Source organism: Thamnophis sirtalis, unplaced genomic scaffold (assembly GCF_051295495.1).
Source record: "Thamnophis sirtalis isolate CommonGarterSnake01/CBP01778 unplaced genomic scaffold, rThaSir2_p1.2 scaffold_9, whole genome shotgun sequence".
Classification (NCBI taxonomy): domain Eukaryota; kingdom Metazoa; phylum Chordata; class Lepidosauria; order Squamata; family Natricidae; genus Thamnophis; species Thamnophis sirtalis.
This window is the reverse complement of record NW_028261389.1, coordinates 76323689-76346401: the sequence shown is the minus strand read 5'-3', so window position 1 is coordinate 76346401 and position 22713 is coordinate 76323689. Positions and strand designations below refer to the sequence as shown.

Genomic DNA, 22713 nt, shown 5'->3' with positions numbered 1-22713 from the left:
TTAAGAACTGCAGTGATTCCCTTAACAGCTGTGGCAAGGAAGCTGTTCGAAGTTAGGACAGCAGTGGGGGAAAAAGGGACATATGACCACTTTTCACTCTTATGACCATTCCAAACATCCCCATAGTCAGGTGATCAAATTTCGGGTGCTTGGCAACCGACTCATATTAATGATGGTTGCAGAGTCGTGGGGTCACACGATCCCCTTTTGCGACCTTCTGACACGCCAAGACAAATACTTCACGGTTGTTAAGCGAATCTGGCTTCCCTATTGACTTTGCTTGTCAGAAGGTCGCAAAACGGCAGTGGTTCACTTAACAACGGAAGCAAGAAAGGTGGTGTCCACCTATCGGTCACCAGCCCTTCCAGCAACCAAATCAGAGGAGGCGACGTGGGAGTCACGATCGGCAATACGAGTGATCCGAGGGGGAAGAGGAAATGGAGCTGTCAGAGAGAGGGGGGGTAGGCGGAGCCTGGGCCGTCCGTCAGCCCTCAGATGGAGAATCAAAAGCCCCCAGGTCTGGAGGTGGCTGATGAGGAAGAGGAGGAATAGATGGGTCCAGTGCCTGACACGTGGATGCACAGAAGGGAGAGGAGAGCAGTGGAAATCTACAGGCTGGTCCTTGGGAAGGAAGAGCCACTGCTAGCTGATGCTCCTAATAAAGGAATCTCTGAGTTCACTCCAGAGGGTTTGTTGTGTTTGGGGAGCTGGGTGAAAGGTGGTGAAATGGGCAGCGCTCACTTAACAACTGTCTCGCTTAGCAACTGAAATTTTGAGCTCCATGGTGGTCGTACGTTGAGGACGGCCTGTACCATAATGCCATATTTAGGCAGAATGTTTTTCAACGCCCTGTTTGATTCCGAGCACAAGATGGAGGAACCAGTTGAACTGCACAGTCCATCCTTTGTCCCGACAAACTTCGATCTGATCTAGGAAATACTTCTTCGCGTCCTCTTCGTGTTTGCCGACCGTCAGCGCATCGCGAATATATTCGATGTCCTCCTTGCTGGTCAGCTGGGGCATCCCCGTCATCAGCATCATGGAAAAGAGGATGATGAGGAGATCGGTGTGTTTCCGGAGAGCGAGGTAAGCCCGCACGCAAATATCCTGCAGAAAAAAACCCAGAATATCCCAGTCAAATTAGAATGGAATGGAATGGAATGGAAATGGAATAGAAATAGAATAGAACAGAACAGGATGGAATAATCATGGCGTGGCATGGAATGGAATAGAAAACATGAAATAGAATGGAAAATAAAATAATAAATAAAATAAAATAAAATAAAATAAATAGAAAATAAAATGGAATAGAAAACATGAAATAGAATGGAAAATAACATAATAAATTAAATTAAATTAAATTAAATAGAAAATAAAATGGAATGGAATAGAAAACATGAAATAGAATGGAAAATAAAATAATAAAATAAATAAAATAAAATAAATAGAAAATAAAATGGAATGGAATAGAAAACATGAAATAGAATGGAAAATAAAATAATAAAATAAAAAATAATAATAAATAGAAAATAAAATGGAATGGAATAGAAAATATGGAATGGTATGGAAAATAAAATAATAAAATAAATAAAATAAAATAAAATAAATAGAAAATAAAATGGAATGGAATAGAAAACATGAAATAGAATGGAAAATAAAATAATAAAATAAAATAAATAGAAAATAAAATGGAATGGAAGAAAATATGGAATGGTATGGAAAATAAAATAATAAAATAAATAAATTAAATTAATATAAAATAAATTAATGGAATGGAATAGAAAATATGGAATGGAATGGAAAATAAAATAATAAAATAAAATAAATTAATATAAAATAAAATAAAATAATGGAATGGAATAGAAAATATGGAATGGAATGGAAAATAAAATAAAATTAATAAAATTAAATTAAATAAATAGAAAATAAAATGCAATGGAATAGAAAATATGGAATGGAATGGAAAATAAAATAAAATGGAACGGAACAGAATAGAAAATATGGAGTAGAATTGAATAGAATTGAATACAAAACAATACAATAAGATTCACTTAACAACCATGATACTTGTTGGGATACCTGTTTCCCTGAAAATAAGACCTCCCCGGATAATGTCCAATCAGGCTTTTGAGCGCATGCGCTAAAATATGCTCCCCCCAAAAAAATAAGCCCTCCCTGAAAATATTCCAACACAGCAGCATCCATGAAGTGATCACGCTCACCGCCTTCTGCACCTCAAAAATAATAAGACCACCCTGAAAATAAGGCCAAGTGCTTATTTTGGAGGTCAAAAGAAAATAAGACCCTGTCTTATTTTCAGGGACACATGATAACTTAACAGCTGCAGTGATTCAATTAACAACATTGGCAAGAAACGTTGTAAAATGGGGCAAAACTCACTTAAATTTCTTAATGAGCAACAGAGATTTTAGGCTGAATAATTGTGGCCATAATTTGAGGACTACCAGTCTCCCATTACTCATTTTTAAAACTCCAACAAGATATCTCATGCTTATGAAAAGAAGCCTCCGAAAACAACCTTCCTCCTTCAAATATATATGTGTTGTATTTGTGCTGATAAATAAATAAAGGGAGACTAGTATAGATCTATTTCAAGCTATTCAGCTAGCCATACCCTTACTGGGATTAGAACCTGTGCTGTATTACATCTTAGGCAGATGTGTTAACCACTAAGCCACAAGTTTCTCCTCCTTATCAGCTGAGCCAGGGAAATAGGTATGTATTTAGTGTCACAACCCCTGGTGTGCCCAAATATGGGAGGAAGTCTACTGCTTCCATATATATATATATATTTACCGCAATGAATGAGATTATAACTTTTTAACTTTCCATCGGGTTACATCCCCGAGGTTGATTTGGTGGGCAGCTTACCTGGAAATTCTGAAAGCGCAGGCTGGTTTTTTTCCCCGATGTCCCCATGACGAAAAGGAAATCGGGTGTCAGGACAAAAGGAACTCTCTCCTTATTAATCCCAAGGAAGCTTTTGTAATTTCCAAGAATGTGGCCAAAGTCGATATGGAAGAGATTACCTTGGAAAGAAAAGGAAAAATCAAAATCAATATTACGCCAGGCAATTAAAAACACATCAACTGGGACAGGGAGGGATAACCTTTTCGTCATCGTGTGCCGAAAACAAATGCACCCATAATGCAACGCGCACATGACACCTTCCCCTGTGTGCCCTGCCGCCCCCGGCCCATGCGTGTGCGACCCCACCTGCTCTCCCCGCCCCGTGCATGCACACATGATCCCCCCCATGCCCGCCCTGTGCATGCACACGCAACCCTCCTGTGTCCCGTTTTGGGCCTAGTAGGCCTCACTGTAGCCTCCTGGGAGCAAAAACAGGCCGCAAAGGGGGGGGGCACCGCCGACAACAGCGCGCCGACAGAAGCGCGATTTAAGTTAAGGTAAGGGTTAGGGTTAGGGTTAGGGTTATGTTACAGCGCGCTTCTGTCGGCGCACTGTTGTCGGCGCGCTTCAGCGCTCATTCGTCTCCGCGGTTTTGACGGCGCAGTTTTGTCACCGCGGTTTAGTCACACGCGCTTTTGACATACGCGCATTTGTGGTGGAACCGGTTTCCCTGCATGCTCCTGGGACCAAAAATAGGCCTGGGGGGGCACATCGCGCCACCCAAAGCTCCACCCTGCATCCACTCATGCACGCACGGCTCCCTGTGTCCCTGCCCATGCGTGGCAGAGACCTAAAAATTAGCTGGCCAGTGGGAGGCCAGCTGTTTTTCGGGTCTCTGCCACACATGCGCTGTGGAGCTGAATCTACACGTGCCATATCTTCCCCAGCACGGAACAAGGCTGACTTTTTACCAAGGAAGAAACCTTTATTGGCCCTTCCCTCTGTACGGTTTGCCTTTATAATTGGAGCAACTTTTGTCAAAACCTGATTTCCTCCTATAATCAAACGACTGCATTTCTCGCAATCTTCTCTTCGCCCCTCTTACGGGTAGTCCTCGATTTACCACGAGTGAGCTCCCGTGACTCGTCCCAGCTTCTGCCAACCCAGCAGTTCGAAAGGACGTAAAAAACGCAAGTAGAAAAATAGGGACCACCTTTGGTGGGAAGGGAACAGCGTTCCGTGCGCCTTCGGCGTTGAGTCATGCCGGCCACAGGACCCCGGAGACGTCTTCGGACAGCGCTGGCTCTTCGGCTTTGAAACGGAGATGAGCACTGCCCCCTGGAGTCGGGAACGAGTAGCACCTATGTGCGAGGGGAACCTTTACCTTTACCTTAGACAATGCTGTCACTCATTAAATCAAAACCTACCTGATGCTGTGATCATAATGTTGTCGTTATGCCGATCTCCTATCCCAAGTACGAAGGTTGCCACACAATATCCGGCACAAGAATATACAAACCGCTCCACGGCAGCCTGAAACTGTTAAGAAAAGGGTTAAGGTTAGCAGTACATGCTTACAACAGTTCATTTAGGGACTGTTCAAAGTTACGACGACAATGGAAAAAGTGAGCTATGACCGTAAGCTTCACACTTACGACCCCATGGTTACGTGATTAAAATCCAGGCGCCTGGCAACTGACTCCTATTTATCTGGTCCCCTTTTGCGACCTTCTAACAAGTGAAGTCAAGGGGGAAGCCGGATTCAACTTAAGAGCCAGGCTAGTAACTTGACAACTGTTAACGGTCCACTTAGCAACTGTGGCCAGAAAGGTCGTAAAATGGGGGAGAGCTCACTTAACGAGTGGGTTTCGTTGCTTAGCAACGTATGTCTTGGGCTCAACTGTGGGTCGTAAATCGAGGACTACGTGCATACGCAAAATCAATTTAATCCAATGGTTTTGATTACAAGCAAGGTTGCAATTGTTCAGTTGGTGCTGGCAGCTCAACAACCTTCACATTCTTGCATAGCTGTGGTTGTGATTGTTTCACAAATGATCAGGCAAGACCGAGGATTTACTAAAGAAAAGCAGAGTAAATGGGGAGCGTTTATCAACTCACAAGGCACAGTGAAAAGAAAACTTTTTTAAAAAAAAGAAAGGATCTAAAACAAAAACAGACCAGTGAAATATATAGATACTTGTTCTGGCCTCCTTCCGTCCGGTAATGAACACAGACACAGGCTTAGCTGTTTGCCACTCTTTATTCACAGCAATTATAATCCTGTTGGCTGAAAGCCCAGACACGACTCACTGGCAAGACGTTGGCAGCAACCCAGACTCCAACAGACACGGGAATACAAGGCAGACCAGACAAGAAGTTCTCCAGATTATTATGAACGGTTGTGTCCTGCAAATGGACTCCTCCCAAAGTCTCTTCTTATATACTCTCTTGGGAGGGGCCAAGTCACAACCACCTGGGCTTGATTATTTCTTATGAGTCTGTCTCCGTAACTGATGCCTCCGTTTCTCCGCCCTCCGTTGCCTGGCATCAGGGACAAACTCCCTTTGATCTTCCCCACTGCTCCATGCCTCAGGCGCCTCCTGGTGGCCAACCAGCCTCTCTGGTCCCTGCTCTGAGTCTGAACCCTGCCCAGGGTCCTCCACATCTTCCATAGCAGACTCATAGGGTTCCTCGTTATCAGAGTCCATTGGCAGCTCCAACAGCTCCTGCTGGGCCACAACAGATACTGATGTCTGATAGGCTAACTGTGGTTATATAGAAAGAAAAGTCACTTATTCACTCTTTCTTTCCTTCCTTCCTTCCTTCCTTCCTTCCTTCCTTCTTTCTTTCTTTCTTTCTTTCTTACTCCCTCCTCTCTCCTTAAGTGAATATTTCTACATCCATTTTGTCGTTTTTTTCTTTCCAAGTTCCAGATTATCGTCTTATGCTGGCTGGGGGAATTCTGGGAGTTGAAATCCATACGTCTTAAAGTTACCATGTTTGGACACGTCTGAAGTACCCCGTAATGGCTTACAAAGAAACAATACTTTTTCAAACAGAAATAGTAGCAATAGCAGTAACAGGAACACGTACTTTTTCTTCAATGACACACTTATCTTTAAGCCACTGGTTTAGTATTTCGTCTTTAAAAGCCCCAGTGTTTCCAACTGTGCTTTGTTGGATTTTGGCAATTGTATTCGCATCCTTTACGATTTCAATCATTCCTGTTTAAAAAGAGAACAAAGCAAGACTTGAACCAATAGCACCATTCCAGGGCGGAAGAACAATATTGCTATTTGGGTTCCAAATAGCACCCAAAATTAAATCAGAGTCCAAGGCAAAGGATTCCTCAAAGTTCCAATCTATTATGAGAGCCATGTTGGCTCATCTGGGAAAACCCAAATCTGAAAGCTTCCCGGCTTTTCCCACCCAGTTGAAAGTTCAAGATCTTGCCCCCACACCCACAAGTCCATCACATAATCGAATCTCCCACTGCCATGCTGGCAGCTTCCACCCATCCAGATCCGGTCAGGTGCAGAGGTGCAAAGACAAAGGATGATCTTGGCTTTCTAGAAAGAATGTTGTTATGGCTACATAGCATCTAACTCCGTACAATCCCATTTCCCCACAATAGAAAATGCACAGTAGAATAATAGAAAGTTTGGCATGCCAAAGATTCCAAAAGAAAAGATGGCTGCAGGCCTGACACATATATTTCTTTCTCTTCTTCCTCACCTCCAGATCTGCTACCGTCAGTTTTATAAAATAGACCAGACTAAGATATGGAAAATAGGTCAGGACTACAGCTAGGCTTTGACTTAAAGCCACAAGTTGGGGGGGGGGGAGTAAGGGATAGGGAAGGGTAGGTTCAGACTTGTAAGTTTCTATTACTATAACCTCATAATAAAGGCAGTGTTGCTACTCCTGGTTGGTCACTCTTGTTTAGGCTGTCTCTTAAGTACTGAGTCGCCTTATAGGCAAGGTGAGAAGAATAGAAATTTAATAGATCTATAGATCGATAAATAGAGATAACAATGGATGGATGGATGGATGGATGGATGGATGGTCTGACTTAGGCTTCTCCAAAAAGCAGCAGGCAGAGTCCTGGTCCCGACAAAATCCCTTTTATTGAACAAATGTGAATTCCTCTCATTCACATTCAGCCAAGGCCTGGCAAACAGTCTTTCAAAGGAATATTTATGACTACAGACCTTATCTAGCTTGGAAAGCTGCCATGTAATTATTTTCCAAATGAGGTATTCAGCCGGTTCAAACCGGCTTTGGCAAACTGGTAGTGGCAACTTGGGGGTTACCGCCCTGGCGGTATGCCATCCTATTTAGCCATGTTTTCTAAGGCACATGCATGCGTGCAAGAGCGCATGGGCAGAAGGCCGCAGAGCGCATGGGCAGAAGGCCGCACCCATGTGCCAAAGGTGTGGGTTCCACCACAAAACCGCGTTCGACTAAAGGGCGCTCGACGAAACCGCGTAGCTGTCATCACAGGGCGACAACAGCGCGGAGACAGAAGCACGCTGTAAACGCTAAACCTAAAATTAACACCTAAACCTAAACCTAACCCCCTAAACCTAATCCTAAACCTAACCCTAAACCTAACCCTAACCCTAACGCTTAACCTAACCCTAACCCTAATCCTAACCCTTAACCTAACCCTAACCCTTAACCTAACCCTAAACCTAACCTTAACCCTAACCCTTAACCTAACCCTAAACCTAACCCTAACCCTAAACCTAACCCTTACCTTAACTTGAATCTGCTTGCTTTCAAAGCGCTATTTAAAGCACCCTTCTTTCTCCGCGCTCGCTGTTGTCGCCCTGTTGATGACGTCAGCGACGCGGTTTAATCGGGCGCGCTTTAGTCGAGCGCGGTTTTGTCGTGCCACGAAAGGTGTGCACATACTCACATTCTCAGTGTGCGGCAAACCAGTGGTAAAATTATGTGAAACCCACCTCTGTATACAACGTAATTTGTAACTTTAAACGAATGATTGTAAGTGGTAAACTAAGTTGTGATTTTTTTAAAAGCTCTTCTTTGGGCAAATACATTACCTATTTTATTCCCTGTCGAAATACATCCATAGGGTAATAAACATAAATCTAAGGACTCTTCTTCCCATATTGATTCCATGATTCGAAGTATCTAACGGAAAGAAAAGGCAAACAGCATCAGGGACTGTAAGATCAGTCATTACATCGTTTCAGCTCTACTTTGCTTTGACGGCGGCCTGCCATAAAGTATGGGGAAGGGGGGGGGGGGAGGAAGAACATTGGGAAGGGGAAATGTCAGGAACTGGAAGTGCCAACCCGAGACAACAGTTGAATGGTCCAAGAACACAGGCACGGGAACGGAAGACAAATGTCCACCCAATAGCAAGAAGACCAAAGGGGAAGGCCCGGGAGAAGAGAAAATTATTCAGTTTGCGTGGGAAACTTTCAGATCTGGCTTTTCTTATGCTGTAACCACTTGGCTTTAGTTAAAATATATCTTTCACTACGACTGGAGAAAAGAGTCTTTCTTTCCTAACTGCCCAAGCTGGGACAAGTTTGACAGGAGCTATTTCTTGTCTTTTAAAAAAAAATCTTAGAAACATTCATATGAATTCAACACATTACTTCAAATCAAATTCTCTCTTATAAGAAAGTGTCCCGGGCTCGCTAAAACTTACTAAGTAAAACAGAGGTGGGTTCCTACCAGTTCGCACCAGTTCGGTAGAACCGGTTCGTCAAATTTTTGAAACCCACCACTGACACACACACACACAGACTCACACAGAGAGAGAGAAAGAGAAAGAAAGGAAGAAAGAAAAAAAGAAAGAAAAAGAGAGAGAGAGAGATGAAAGAAAAAAAGAAAAGGGGACCGAGAGACAAAAGGAAGGAAAGAGGGAGAGGGAGAGAGAGAGAGAAAACACATGGCCTGCAAGCCACTCCCACCAGGTCACATGGCCGGCAAGCCACTCCCACAAAGGAGGCCACACCCACAGAGTAGGTTCAAAAAAAATTTGAAACCCACCACTAAAGTAAAAGCTACAGACTAGAGCAGGGGTGTCAAACTTGATTTCATTGAAGGCCGCCTCAGGGCGGATGGGCTGGGCGTAACCAGGGGGTGTGGCCAGCTCGACATCACTCGCGTGATCAAATGCCACTTTTGCTAGTAATGGGTTTTGCTAGCATTATGCCAGCGAAAATGGAGCTCAGGAGGGCCGCCCTCCCGAGTCCGTTTTCACTGGCAGAGCCACTGCGGGCCAGTCCTTCACTGTTTCCAGAGCGGCCCCATGGGCCAGATCTTAGCACCTGATGGGCCGGATCTGGCCTGCAGGCTTTGAGTTTGACATCCCTGGAGTACAGCTGCAAAACGGAACACGCTAAATTAAACAAGTTATTTCCTTGTGACCCTGCCCAGGGACCTTGTCTGATAGAGATGGATAGTTAAGAAATAGGAATTCCAAACAATAAATAATATATTTTCAGACCATAAGAGGCTCCAGAGTATAAGACGCACCATGATTTTGAAGAGGTAATTTTTTAAAAAAAAAAAAAGTTTTTGCAATCTGCAGGCTTCCCAAAGCCTCTGCACGCCTCATTTTGGGGGGGGGGGAGGAGGGGGCATGCAGAGCTTTGGGAGGCTTATAGAGTGCTCCTGGGGGCTGGGGGAGGGGCAAAAATGAGCAAAAAAACAGGCTGCTTTTGAAAAAAAAAGGTGAAAATCTGGGTGCGTCTTATATGCTGAATGCAGCATTTTTGGCCTACCGAAACCCCGCCCCCTTTGCAAAAATTGATGTGCAGAGACTTTGGGAGGCTTGTAGAGTGCTCCTGGGGGCTGGGGGGGGCAAAAAGTCCCAATTTTTGCTCATTTTTGCCTTCTCCAGCCCCCAGGAGAATTTTGCAAGCCTACCAAACCCTCTGCACATCCATTTTTGCAAAGGGGGGGTGGGGTTTCGGTACGCCAAAAATGCTGCATTCAGCATATAAGACGCACCCAGATTTTCACCCTTTGGGGGGGGGAAGGTGCGTCTTATACTCCAAAAAATATGGTGTACAGTAAGTAAACAGAATTTTTGCAGGCGGAATAAAAACGACAGCCTCAAATAGGATGGGGAGGATCAGGGAGTTAGTTGGACGCAGTCCAAACATCTGGAAGGCCCTGGGCTCTGAATTATACTACCTAAATGTTGCAAAACAATCTTGACAAGACAAATAACAGCAGGGGCTTGTTAGGAAGCGTGCAGCAGAACTCAAAAAGGAAAACTCCGGTTCATTAAAACGCATAAACATCCTGTCTTCATCCTGGCTCGTTTCCGTCCCCTTCATCTCGGAGATAAAAGATTTGTCGAGTGACAGAAGAAGAGAAGGGAAGTGTGCTTTCTATCATTCAGCTCAACACCTGGGCACTTCCACATTATATCAAGGGGTGGAAATGCTAATGATAGAAGAGACACCCATTTTTATTTTTGGGGGTGCCTTCAAGTCAGTTTTTTTTTAAAATTATTTTAATTTTATCAATTTCATATATACATTCACAATTATATGATCTCATAACTGTTATTAATAATATGTATTTATAACAATTTTTCCCTACTGTTGACAATATACTTGAAGATTGCTTTTTTAACATCCCATAGATCCATCTTATCTTACAACGGTCCTACTTCTTCTTCCCTCCCTCCCTCTTTCCTTCCCTCGTTTCTTCTCTCCTACTCCCCTTCCTTCCCTCCCTCCTTCCCCTTCCCACCTTCTCTCCTTCCCTCCTTCCTTCCTTCCCTCCTTTCTTTTCTCCTTCTCTCCTTCCTTTCCCCCTTCCTTTCCTCCTTCCTTCCCCCCTTCCTTCTCTCCTACATTCTCTCCTTCCTTCCCTCCTTTCTTCTCTCCTTCCTTCCCTCCTTCCTTCCCACCTTGCTTCCCTCCCTCCTTCCCTCCCTCCTTCCTACCCCCCTTTCTTCTCTTTCTTCTCTCCTTCCTTCCTTTCTCCTCTCCTTTCCCTTCTCTCCTTCCCCTTCCTCCTCTTTACCCTTCCCCACTTCTTCCCATTCCTCCCCTCTTTCCTACTCTTACAAGTCAGTCTTAATTTCCCGGGGAGGCTGGCTGCGAAATATTCCCTGCAGTTTTCTCGGCAAGAATTCGGTTTGCAAAAGGGGATCCCATTCCCTGGAATGCCACCCCCAAGAATCCATCAGCGAAAGAAAATAAGCAGGGGCAACAACAACGGAAAAGAAGGAGGAAAGGAAGAAAGGACAAATCAGAGGAAGTAAAGGAAGGGAAGTAAGAATAGGAAAGAGGGTAAGAACGAGAAGAGAGGAAGAGTGGGGGAAAGGGAAGGGAAGAAGAAAAGAAGAAGGAGAGGAGGAAAGAAGAAGGTAGAGGTTGAGAAGGGTTGTTGTGAAACAAGATGGAGAAACGAGGGTGGCAAGAAAGTGATCCCAGCTGTAGTTCTCTATATTTGTAAGAAGACAGGGATAAATGCTAATAGTTAATAGATAAATGTTAATAGTACTTACAAGAATGTGTATTTATGAATGTATTTGAAAGGAAAAAACCAAATAAACTTTATGCAAAAAAAGAGGGGGGGATCATGTGATCCCGGGACGCTGCAACTGTCATAAGTACATGCCAGTTGCCAAGCCTCTGAATTTTGATCACGTGACCACGGAAATGCCACAGTGGTCGTAAGCGTGAAAAAACATTCACAAGTCACCTATTTTCAATGCAGTTGTAACTAGGAACAGTTGCTGTGAATTGTTGCAAGTTGAGGACTGCCTCTCATTAAAAAACACTTCAACATCAATATCAAAAGTTAGGGAACATGAGAGTTTGAACGTTAGCTAAATAGGCAAAAAGTCCCACGTACATCAACTGGTAGGTTTCTACACAGATCATCCCATTATTTTAAAAAAAAAAGATACAAAAAAGAGAACTGCCATGAATAAAAATGTATGTCATTCAGGGAAACCAGTACATACAGTCACTTCCACATCGAGTAGCAATAACTTAGGAAACTTCTGTTTATTTCCTCTTTTTCATAACTAAAATGATTTCTTAGAGCAGGGGAGGGGGGTGAAACTCGAGGCCTGCGGGCCGGATCTGGCTCGCGGGGTGCTTAGATCTGGCCCAGTGGTGAGTTTCTATTTTTTTCCCTTACCGGTTCACTCGTGCGCATACGCTCGTGCATAACACTTTTGCGCATGGGCAGAAGCTTCCGGGCGATTAGGCGGAGCCTCCAATCGCCGCTACTACCGGTTCGCTCGATCCAGGCCGAACCAGCAGCAACCCACCTCTGATCTCACCGGCGGGGTCACCCTGGAAATAGCGAAGGACTGACCTGTGGTGCTTCTGCCGGCGAAAATGGAGCTCGGGAGGGCTGTACTTGGCTCTCCCGGGCTCCATTTTTGGCCACCATGATGGCCTCCTGCAGCCCTCTGCCAGAGGAAACTGTGTGTGCGCGCGCACATGCCTCCCCAAGCTCTGTTTTTGCTGGCAGAGGGCTGCAGGAGGCCACCGTTGCCGAAAACGGAGCTCAGGAGCTTGTTTCAGCTGCCAGAGCGCTTGGGCCAACACAGGCGCCCCCGACATGAATGACGTCAAGCTGGCCACACCCACCTCCCCCCCCCCCCCGAGGCCAAACTCAATCCTGATGTGGCTCTCAATGAAATCAAGCTAGACAACTCTATTTTAAAGTGGTTTGTGGTTTGGTTTAGTGGTTTATTCAACTTGTATGCCGCCCTATTCCCGAAGGGACTCAGGGCGGCTGACAAACCAGGAGGGAAAGGGCACAAATACAAAAAGAGTAAAAACAGAAACAAACAGCAATACAAAACAATTTAAAAAGTCACAACAAGCACAACCAATTCGAGTGCAGGTGGAACTCAACAGCCCCAGGCCTGCTGGAACAGCCAGGTCTTAACGGCTTTACGGAAAGCCTGAAGGGTGGCGAGGGTCCGAATCTCCGCGGGGAGATCGTTCCAGAGGGCCGGAACAGCCACAGAGAAGGCCTTCCTCCGGGTGGTCGACAGCCGGCATTGGCCGGCAGATGGAATTCGGAGGAGGCCTAATCTGTGGGATCTAATGGGTCTATGGGAGGTGATTGGCAGAAGGCGGTCTCTCAAGTACCCAGGTCCAATACCATGTAGGGCTTTATAAGTGACAACTAGCACCTTGAAGTGTATCCGGAGACCAATAGGCAGCCAGTGCAGCTCGCGGAGGATAGATGTAACGTGGGTGTACCGAGGCGCACCCACGATCGCTCGCGCGGCTGCATTCTGGACAAGCTGAACGTTTCTCCTATCTCACTGGCTTCCCTCAGTGTGTTGCATACATGTTACCTGTAAAATGAGCATATCCTGCCTCAGATCATCACCGTGTTTGAAGATGATGCCGATGGTTTCGCTGGACAGAGAGGTTGGATCCGCGCATTTGAATTCTAGCCACAGAGGTTTTTTCTTGGAAGCCATTACTTTGCATTTTTCGATCTGCGAGAAAAGAGGGACGCTTATGTATACCGTTCACCACCAGAACTGACACCTCATGATTAAAAGGCCAGGACTTTCCATCTACATATAGTCCTCAACTTATGACCACAATTGGCCCCAAAATTTCTGTTGTTAAGTGAGACATTGAAGTGAGTTTCCCCCCAATTTTACGACATTCCTTGCCCAAGTTGTTAATTGAAACACAGCAGTCGATACGTTAGTAAGAGAGGTGAGATTCAGCTAGTTCGGGCTGGTTTGGGCAAAACCGGATGTGCTAATTTTGAATCCGATTCGCCGCACTGGTTGTTGCAATGACCGGCTGGCCCCGCCCAGCCCTCTCACCCCTCCCAGGAGTCTCCACGTGGCCCATTCACTCCTCCTCATGTCCCAAGGGCTCTGTTTAGGCTCTAATCCCGTTGACACTCATTCATCTGACTTTGCTAAGAAAAAAAGGAAATGATATTTACCAACAATGCTCCTGCTTTCAGTCCGGGGTCGTAGGGAACCCTGAAACATTCTGGAAACCTATTGTCCTGTAGCCTCTCAAGTTTTTGTTTCAGCTGCGTGATGACTAAAGAAATGAGAATGGAAGGGGGGGGGAGATTTTTTTTAAAACTCAGAAACTTAATTTAATTAGAATGAAATGGAATGAGGAATGGCTGGTAGGTCCTCAATTTCTCCTTCAGGACACTGTTTCCAAACCTTTTTGGCAGGAGCGAAATCAATCAATTACCTTTGCTACCGGTTGGTAGCAATGTGAGCGCGCACCAAGGAATCCTCAGTCCTCCTCCTCCTCCACCACCCCTACACCCTTCTAGCACTGATGATGGTACCTAGTTTGGCTAACGAAACGTCTGCAAGAAAACAGCCAAGCTCAGAGAGCATCAAGGACACCACAGTCCTCCTCCTCCTCTCCATAAATCCTTCTCCCTTCTGGCACTGATGGTGTTACCTAGTTTGGCTAACGAAACGTCAACAAGAAAACAGCCAAGCTCAGGGAGCACCAAGGACCCCACAGTCCTCCTCTTCCTCCTCCTGATCCTCTTCCTTCACAAACCCCTACTCCCTTCTTGCACTGATGATGTTACCTAGTTTGGTAACAAAACATCTGCAAGAAAACCACCAAGCTCCGAGAGCACCAAGGACCCCACGGTCATCTTCCTCCTCCTCCTCCTCCTCCTCTTCCTCCTCCTCCTCTTCCTCCTTCTCCTCAAACCCTCTTCCCTTCTTACACTGATGATGTTACTTAGTTTGGTAACAAAATGATTGCGAGAAAATAAGCAAATTCAGAGACCACCAAGGGCCCCACATTCCTCCTCCTCCTCAAATCTGCCTCCTTTCTAGCACTGATGACGTTACCTAGTTCGGTAGTAAAATGTCTCCAAGGAAACAACCAAGCTCAGAGAGCACCAAGGACCCCACAGTCCTCCCCTCTCCTCCTCCTCCACCACCACCACCCCTACAACCTTCTAGCACTGATGATGTTACCTAGTTTGGGTAACGAAATGTTGTTTGTATCCCCCTTCCCTGGTCGAGTTGTGAGCCGCCCTGAGTCCCCTTCGGGGGAAAAGGGCGGCATATGAATAAAATCAATACAATACAATACAAATACAAGAAAACCACCAAGCTCAGAGAGCACCAAGGAGCCCACAGTCGCCCTCCTCTTCCTCCTCCAAAAACCCTCCTCCCTTCTTGCACTGATGATGTTGCCTAGTTTGGTAATGAAACGTCTACGAGAAAACCACCAGACTCAGAGAGTACCAAAGACCCCAGGGTTCAACCCTAAGCTACCAAAATTCTCTTCTGTGAATCTGTTTTTGGGTTTTCACTTGGGTTCACAACCGACTCGTCTGGAAACCGCAACGATGCAAAAGATACCATGGATTTTGCTGCCAGGTGACCCAAAAAAAACGAGGGGGGCGAAGAACGCACGGCATCCGGAAACGTCACCTACCTTGAGGGGTGACGTCGTACTTCTCTGCGGAGATGGCCTTGATCTCCCGGGTGACCTTGTGCAGCAGCTCCGTCACTTGGACCTGCCTGAGGAAGTCCTTCAGCATCGCTTTGCCACACCCTCTCAGATACGCCTCCAAGATCACGGCAAACCTCTGCTGGTAGTGCATGGATTGAGCAATCTCGCTCCTCAGGAACCAGAAGAGGAAGTGTCCAATCCGCTTGTTCTGGGAATGGAAGAAGTAGCATCTAAGGCAGAGGGAGGGGGGCTGCTGGGGGGGGGGGGTTGCAGGGGTTCGGGAAAACCTCGAGCTAAGATTCAATGCAGTTCGGAGAACCCCTAAATCTTACTTCTGGCTGGCCGCGCCCACCCCTCCCCTCCCCTCCCAGGAGTCCCCACGCGGCCTGTTTTGGATGCAGGTAAGTGCAGGGCGCGCGCGGAGTCTCGGGGAGGGCAAAAAACGGGTCTCCTGGAAGTTCAGGAAGGCCGGAAACGAGCCCGTTTCCTGCTTCCAGAGGGTCTCCAGAGCCTGGGGGGGGGCGTTTTCGTCTACCCGGAGGCTTGCGGAAAGACTCTGGAGGCTTGGGAGGGCAAAAACACCCCCACTCCATGGTACAGGAGGCCAACTAGGCTATGCCAGTGGTGAACTCTAATTTTTTTTGCCCACCAGTTCTGTGGGCGAGGCTTGGAGGTGGGTGTCATGTGACTGGGTGGGCGTAGCCAACTTTTTTTCATTTTTTTGCTTCCTGCCAGTTCGGGAGAATAGGCAGGGGAAAAATGCTTTAAAAAGTGAAAACAAAAAAGCTTCTGACAATCGCGCGGCTCACAGCTGAGCCGCCCAATCATGAGAAGAATTGTTTCCCCACTTTTCAAAGCATTTTTTCCCCTGACTCTTCGCCCGAACCGGCAGGAAAAAAAATGCTTTAAAAAGTGGGAGGGGGAGAAGCTTCCCGTGATAATCGTCCCTAATGGTTTGGCTGAACCAGGAGGATTTCACCCCTGGGCCATGGCCACGCCCACCCAGCAACCCGGCATAGAACCACTTGCTAAATATTTTTTTTTGAAATTTTTTTTATTGGATTTATTGCAGAAAAAGCACCAAAAAAAAAGGAATCATCTTTCATTACATCTTGTAGAAAGCGTATCCACTGATCACAAGTACATTTCGTGCGTTCCTTCCACAATCACATGTATTCCATTCGGTTTGCATTGTATATTTTAAAATTTATATATTTTACTATCACCGTGCCATAATTTTCATTTAGTTAATTTTAAGAACACAGCCACCTGCTGGCATTTCCCCCCCCTCCCCAGTCTCAATCAATCTGCCATATCTTTATAACATATTCTAAAAAAAATCAATTAATAGGATATCTAACATTTCCTCCCCCTAACATTTGTTTATTATTATTATTATAGTTAACTAGAGGTTATTTACTATTTTTCTCACCTCTCCTCTCCACAGGCGCAAAAAAGCTTTGCCTTTATAACCATCTCTAAACAACAATCTATTAATATGTATTAACAAAATGACCATTTAAAATCTAAAACAATCTAAGAAATGTTGACGTTTCTAGTGGATAATCACCAAAAGTATATATTAACATTCCCTTTTGTTATTGTAGTTAAAAGAAGGCAAAAAAATAATAATTGTTTGTTATTTCCCCTTGCTTAAATTTCTGAAGCCCACCCCTTCCTTTGGGACAACTATGATGACCGAGAAATTCCATCGATGCGCCATCTGATTTAAATATTTTCAAATACTTACCCTCAAACCGCGCTTTAGAAGAAACCGGGCTAAGGCGCTGTCATGGTAAGGCTCAAATTTGACTGCCTGAAATAAGAGGGGGAAAAGATAAAAAAATAAGCACAAACAGGCTTTACTTTTGGATTCTTTAATCTGGAATTTCTCCTAGCACATAATTGGATTCGTTTTTAATTTCCTTCCTTTAATTTCCGTTTTTTTGTTGTTGTTTTTTGTTAAAGCTTTGTGCAAACGAAGAAATTGAATGCGGGCCAGCAAAACATCGGAAGAAAAGTGTAAACTTCATCGCTTCAGCCTCGAGGCGCCCTGTAGCTGTTAAAAGCCCAGGAGATGCAAACGGCAAAGTTTGTGTGAATTTTAGGCAATTTCGGGTTAGATATTTTTTTTCCCCTCTTAAAATCGCTGTCTCGGGGAGGCGTAAACCGCGTATCTCGAGCGTCTGTGAAGGACACGCAATAGAATAGCCGTTGCTATTTGACAATGCCAATTGGGAGATGTAACAAGGAATCAAAACTGATTTCCCACACGTGCCATACTCAACACCTAAAAAACCGTGATGGCCAACCACAGGTGGCACGTGGACCCCTGGTTTTGGGCACGCCAGCTGTCTCCCCAGCTCAGCACCATCGCACAGACATGCATGAATAGCCTTTAGGAGGCTTGTAGAGTGCTCTGGGGGGGCGAAAACGAGCAAAAATAAGGGCATGGATAGCCTTTAGGAGGCTTGTAGAGTGCTCTGGGGGGGCAAAAACGAGCAAAAAAATGGCATGGATAGCCTATAGAGTGGTCCTGGGGGCTGGGGGGGATTTCTGCCCTCCCCAGCCTCCAGGAGTTGTCTGAAAACCTTCTAAAGGCTCTGCACAGCCATTTTGGTGAAGCGGTGCGGGGTTTCGGGAGGCCAAAAATACTGTATTCAGTGTAGAAGACGCACCCAGATTTTCAGCCTCTTTTTTTGAGGGAAAAATGTGTGTCTTATACTCCGAAAAATACGGTAGGTCAGAACACTAACCAAGAGTGGGTCCGCTAAAGACACCAGAAACGTCCCTCTATCTTACCTGCACCAGCTGCAAGAGGTAGTGGAGAACATCGTCATCTTCTAAGCCTTCCAACTTCTGCACCGCCATCGTTCTCACCGTTTCATCCGAAAAGTTGCAATCCAGAAGCTGGATGGGCAAGCCGACATCCAGAGTGCTCAGGTCCCAGGCCTCTCTTTTCGCGAGCAGTTGGTAAGTCTCGGCGACTAGTTCCTGCTGCCCCCATTTCACCGAGCTAAGCAACTTGGGGTACGCTTTGGGGTGCTTGATGCTTTCGTACCTGAAGTGCCACAGTAATTCCTTGTCTTCGGGGGTGAGTGGGTTGAGCAGATCGGTAGCTATGATCTCCTCCAGCTGTTTCCGCAGCTGGTTTGGCATTTCAACTCTGGCCCTGTCCCCCTGGGGATCCGACGGTATCTTGTGCTTCGGGAGGGCGATGGGGTGACAGTACTTGTCCAACACGATCGAAATAGCCATTGAATTCTCTTTATCCGGATTGGTGGCCGAGGTTAGCTTATCCGCGTTGATGCTTCCTTGCTCTTCCCCCTTGCCCGGGATTTTCCACATGTGAAGGACGTAGTCCCCCGTTCTGAGCAGGGAGCGGTGGTCTATCAGCAAAAGGTTGACGTAGTAGAGAAGCTGAGTTTTGTATTTAGGGTCGGACGAGGGCGAGTCGTGCGGGTGGAGGTTACCCTTGGCGGACGGTGCGGGAGTTTTGCCGCAATGTATCTGCAGGGTGAGCAACGCTCCTTTTGGAAGGTCCTTGATCTTGATGTCAAACTCAAGCCAAACGTTCCACAGAACCTCTTCGGTGAACGGCTTAGCGGTTGTTCTCCGCTGGGAAAGGAGCTGTTGGCTGTGCTGAATGTTAGCCTCCACGAAAACCGTAAGGTCCGTGTTTCTCGGTAAGACGGGGATATCCATGCCGATGATCTTGATCCTGAACTTACGGTTGCAATCCCACAACGATATGGTGAACACCCTTTCATGGTCTTTCCCATGGATGGTGAGCTGCTCGTGATATCCCGAAACTCCGGTGCAATCGTCCACCAATGGCCATTCTTCTTTCTGAACTTCATCCTGGTTAGGGTCCGGTGGTTCATCTAGGACCAGATGGATTTCATCCCCCTTTTTCAGACACTGTCTTATCCAGTGGAAGTTCTTGATGGGTGTCTCGCCGACAATGTACTCATCTCTGCCACTCACTCGCAGGACAAAATCCTGCTCGCTGTGGTCTTCGGGGATGTTCATCAAAGACTTCTTCTTCGCCATTTTCGTGAAGAAGCTCTGGAGGATGACGTCTGGCGTATCGTCCACCGCCACTTTGATCTTCTGGCTGGTGGTTCCTCTGTGGATGTTGAGAAAAATATTATTGTTGACAATTCTGCTCAGCAAATACTCCGGGAGGGGTTTAGATGTAGTCCAAACGGGCATGGAGTACAATTTTGGATCCCGACAGGAGACTTCAATCGTCCGCGGGGTGAGCAGCCTACGGCGGGCAAACTCGAGTTCATCGTCGTGCACGTTGCTCACGTCGGTGACGTCATAGCCGATCAGATAATTGAGCTGGTTTTGGAACTCTTGCACTTCCTCGGAAAGGTTGGGCTTCTCAACCACGTGGATCTTGCCCACTTTCTTCTGCAAGACTTTCCAATATAAGATACAATCCAGGGTCTGCATGATCTGGTGCTTGTCGTAGATTTCGTACCACTGGCCCTTCTTCTGATACAGGAGGAGAAATTGATCCGGCGTGATCTTGCGGAACAGGTCGGAGGTCTGGTGGCCTTCCACTGCCCGCATCCAGACCTGGCCTTTCATCTGCTCCACCGTGCAGTTGGTAGGGATGTCGAGTACGATGCTGGTCGTGGGGAAAACAAACTCAATGGAGATGAGTTCCGTCGACGACAGAGTGTTGGCTGTACAGTAGGGCTTCATCCTCCTCCTCCGGCGTCGCTTGTTGTCATCTCTCATAACCACAGCTTGATCGCTGCTCTCCAACTCCATGCCACAGGCAGTCTAGGGAAATCCAACACAATGCCAGGTTATTTCTTTTCCCACTGACCGGTCTCGGCTGAGTTTATGTTAAATACGATCTCAAAAATGGTTCCACCACAAAACCGCGGTAGACTAAAGCGCGCTCGACGAAAGCGCGTACCTGACGTCATCGCAGCACGACGAAAACATCACGCTGTGAGCGGTAAAGTTAAAATTAACGCGAAAACCTTACCCTAACCCCCCCAAACCTAACCCTAAACCTAACCCTAAACCTAACCCTAAACCTAACCCTTAACCTAACCCTAAACCTAACACTAACCCTTAACCTAACCCTAAACCTAACCCTAACGCTTAACGTAACCCTAAACCTAACCCTAACCCTTAACCTAACCCTAACCCTAAACCTAAACCTAAACCTAACCCTTACCTTTACGTGAATCGGCTTGCTTTAAAAGCGCTTTTTAAAGCGCCCTTTTTTCTCCGCGGTCGTATTTGTCGTGCTGCTGATGACGTCAGGTACGCGCTTTAATCGGGCGCGCTTTAGTGGACCGCGGTTTTGTCGTGCCACGCTCAAAAATCGAGGTGTTTTTTTTTTACACGCATCTAATGAAAGCGGGTTGAACAGAAGGGAAGCCTTTTTGAAACCTTTTGCTTTCCTTCCATTAATGATAATTTTTTTTAAAAATAAAGATAATAGCAAGTTCTAAGCCAGGGGTTTCCCGCAGTGTCTCTGCCAGCAAAAATGGAGCTGAATGCAGCCCTCCCGAGCTCCATTTTCACTGGCAGAGGGTTGCAGGAGGCTGTCGCAGGTGGAAACGGGGTTCGGGCGCCTGTTTTCGCTGGCAGAGCGCTGAGGCCACCACAGGTGCCCCCGACATGAGTGATGTTGAGCTGGCCACGCCCACCCCGGTCCCGAGAGATCAAACACAACCCTGATGCGGCCCTCAATGAAATCCAGTTTGATACCAATACTCTGCTATATGCCCAGGTGTTGTTTGTATGGGAGAGTGGAAAACATGAGTCATGTGACCAGGAAGGGGAGGGCTTAGAATGCCGTGGTCACCAACATTCTGAGCCACCGCTCAGCTGCCTCTCCCATGGGGGTACAAGCATTTTCCCACCCACCCCGTAGCCCGAATCCTGATCTCATCTCCATCAACCCGAGAACGTTGCTTCTTCTATTCTGATTTTCAAACTTTTCCATTGATAGAGTGTTTTTTACGTTTATTTACTTATTAAACTTATTAAACGGCACCCGCCTGGCTTAGAGACCACTCTAGGCGGCTTATACTTGCACTTCCTCTGCGCACACAAGATGCTTCAATTTAATCTTTGTACCACAGTCCAAGCAATTCATGAGAAAATTCTACATTATTCTCTGCACCGATTTGGGGAATGAGAAGTCCGTCATACAAAATAAGCTTTTTTTAAAAAAATAAATAAATTCTGTTCTACTGATTCCAACTGCGTGGGCTTAAATCTGAATTAAACTCATAGATTCACATTAACTGGAAGGACAAAGCCGTGTTTAACCTATTATAATTATCATTCATCATCATCATCATCATCATCAAGAATATAATCATTTCCAAATATTTAAGCAGGAACTGTTTTTTGGAGGTATGTTTAAAATCTGAAGCACTTTAAAAACGATTTGGGTTTAAACATGCCGTTTGTCCTATAAATGTTGTTTTTCTAGTATCTTTTTTTTTAATTCCACATTTTTCTCTGAAGCATTTTGGGGAACTAGACGTCTGTTATAGAAAAGAAAGAATTTTTTAGAAATCTGTTTTACAGAGTCCCATTGTATGCCCTTAAATCCGGGTTGAACTCAAGAGATTCATGCTTAACCCAGAAGGCAGGCTGTTTTTAATGTTTTATTAGGATGAGGTAATGTCCTCATCCATTTCCAAATACTAAATAGACGCTGTTTCTGTTTAAAAGCTGAAACCTTTCAAAGCATCGGTATTGAAAGAATTGCTCTATAAATGTTATGACTTTTATTTTTTTATTTTGAACAAAATTTCAAAGACAGCATCTTGGCCAGTTTGCAAAGAGAGGAGAAAAATTATTTGGGGGGGGGGAAACTGCAGGGGGATAACAGGAGTATTTTTATATAATTAAAATATTATTATTATTTTAATAAATATTTTGAACACAGTACATTATCAGGGTATATAATTTACAGAAGCAAAATAGGGAAATATATACATATACATATACATATACATATACATATACATATACATATACATATACATATACATATACATATACATATACATATACATATACATATACATACATACATACATAGATACATACATATACATATATACACATACATACATATACATATACCAGTACATACATACATATACTGGTTACAACAGAAATAATATAACAGGCTAGTTTTAGCTAAATTTCTCTTTATATTGGCTTACGTATACTTCTGTTGATTATATTGCCGTACTTATAATTATGAATCATCTTTATATTTAATTTGTACATAGCAGTGATCTTTCTTCGTCTAATTTCTACCTCTTGTCTCTAACCATTCACAAAATCTATTCCATAACAAATAATATTCTGTGTCCTCTTTAAGTTATATAATTAA

General features: G+C 45.2%; 1 protein-coding gene across 2 annotated transcripts in view; it reads right to left on the bottom strand.

The window, feature by feature from the left end:
- Positions 1-454: 454 nt before the first annotated feature.
- Positions 455-22713, bottom strand: part of PIK3CG (phosphatidylinositol-4,5-bisphosphate 3-kinase catalytic subunit gamma) — a 70163-nt gene continuing 47904 nt past the window's right edge. Inside the window, exons 2-11 of one of the 2 annotated variants that reach the window (XM_087722323.1) lie at positions 18123-20117; positions 17071-17136; positions 15303-15528; positions 13816-13919; positions 13202-13348; positions 7938-8028; positions 5965-6095; positions 4299-4410; positions 2893-3050; positions 455-1107 (exon numbers count right to left, since the gene is read on the bottom strand). In XM_087722323.1, the coding sequence (XP_087578449.1) occupies positions 826-1107; positions 2893-3050; positions 4299-4410; positions 5965-6095; positions 7938-8028; positions 13202-13348; positions 13816-13919; positions 15303-15528; positions 17071-17136; positions 18123-20105 (3300 nt within the window). In that variant the 5' untranslated portion in view covers positions 20106-20117 and the 3' untranslated portion in view covers positions 455-825. Of the gene's footprint in view, positions 1108-2892; positions 3051-4298; positions 6096-7937; positions 8029-13201; positions 13349-13815; positions 13920-15302; positions 15529-17070; positions 17137-18122; positions 20118-22713 lie in introns of those variants that run through there. The other variant, XM_087722322.1, reaches the window with a different exon arrangement.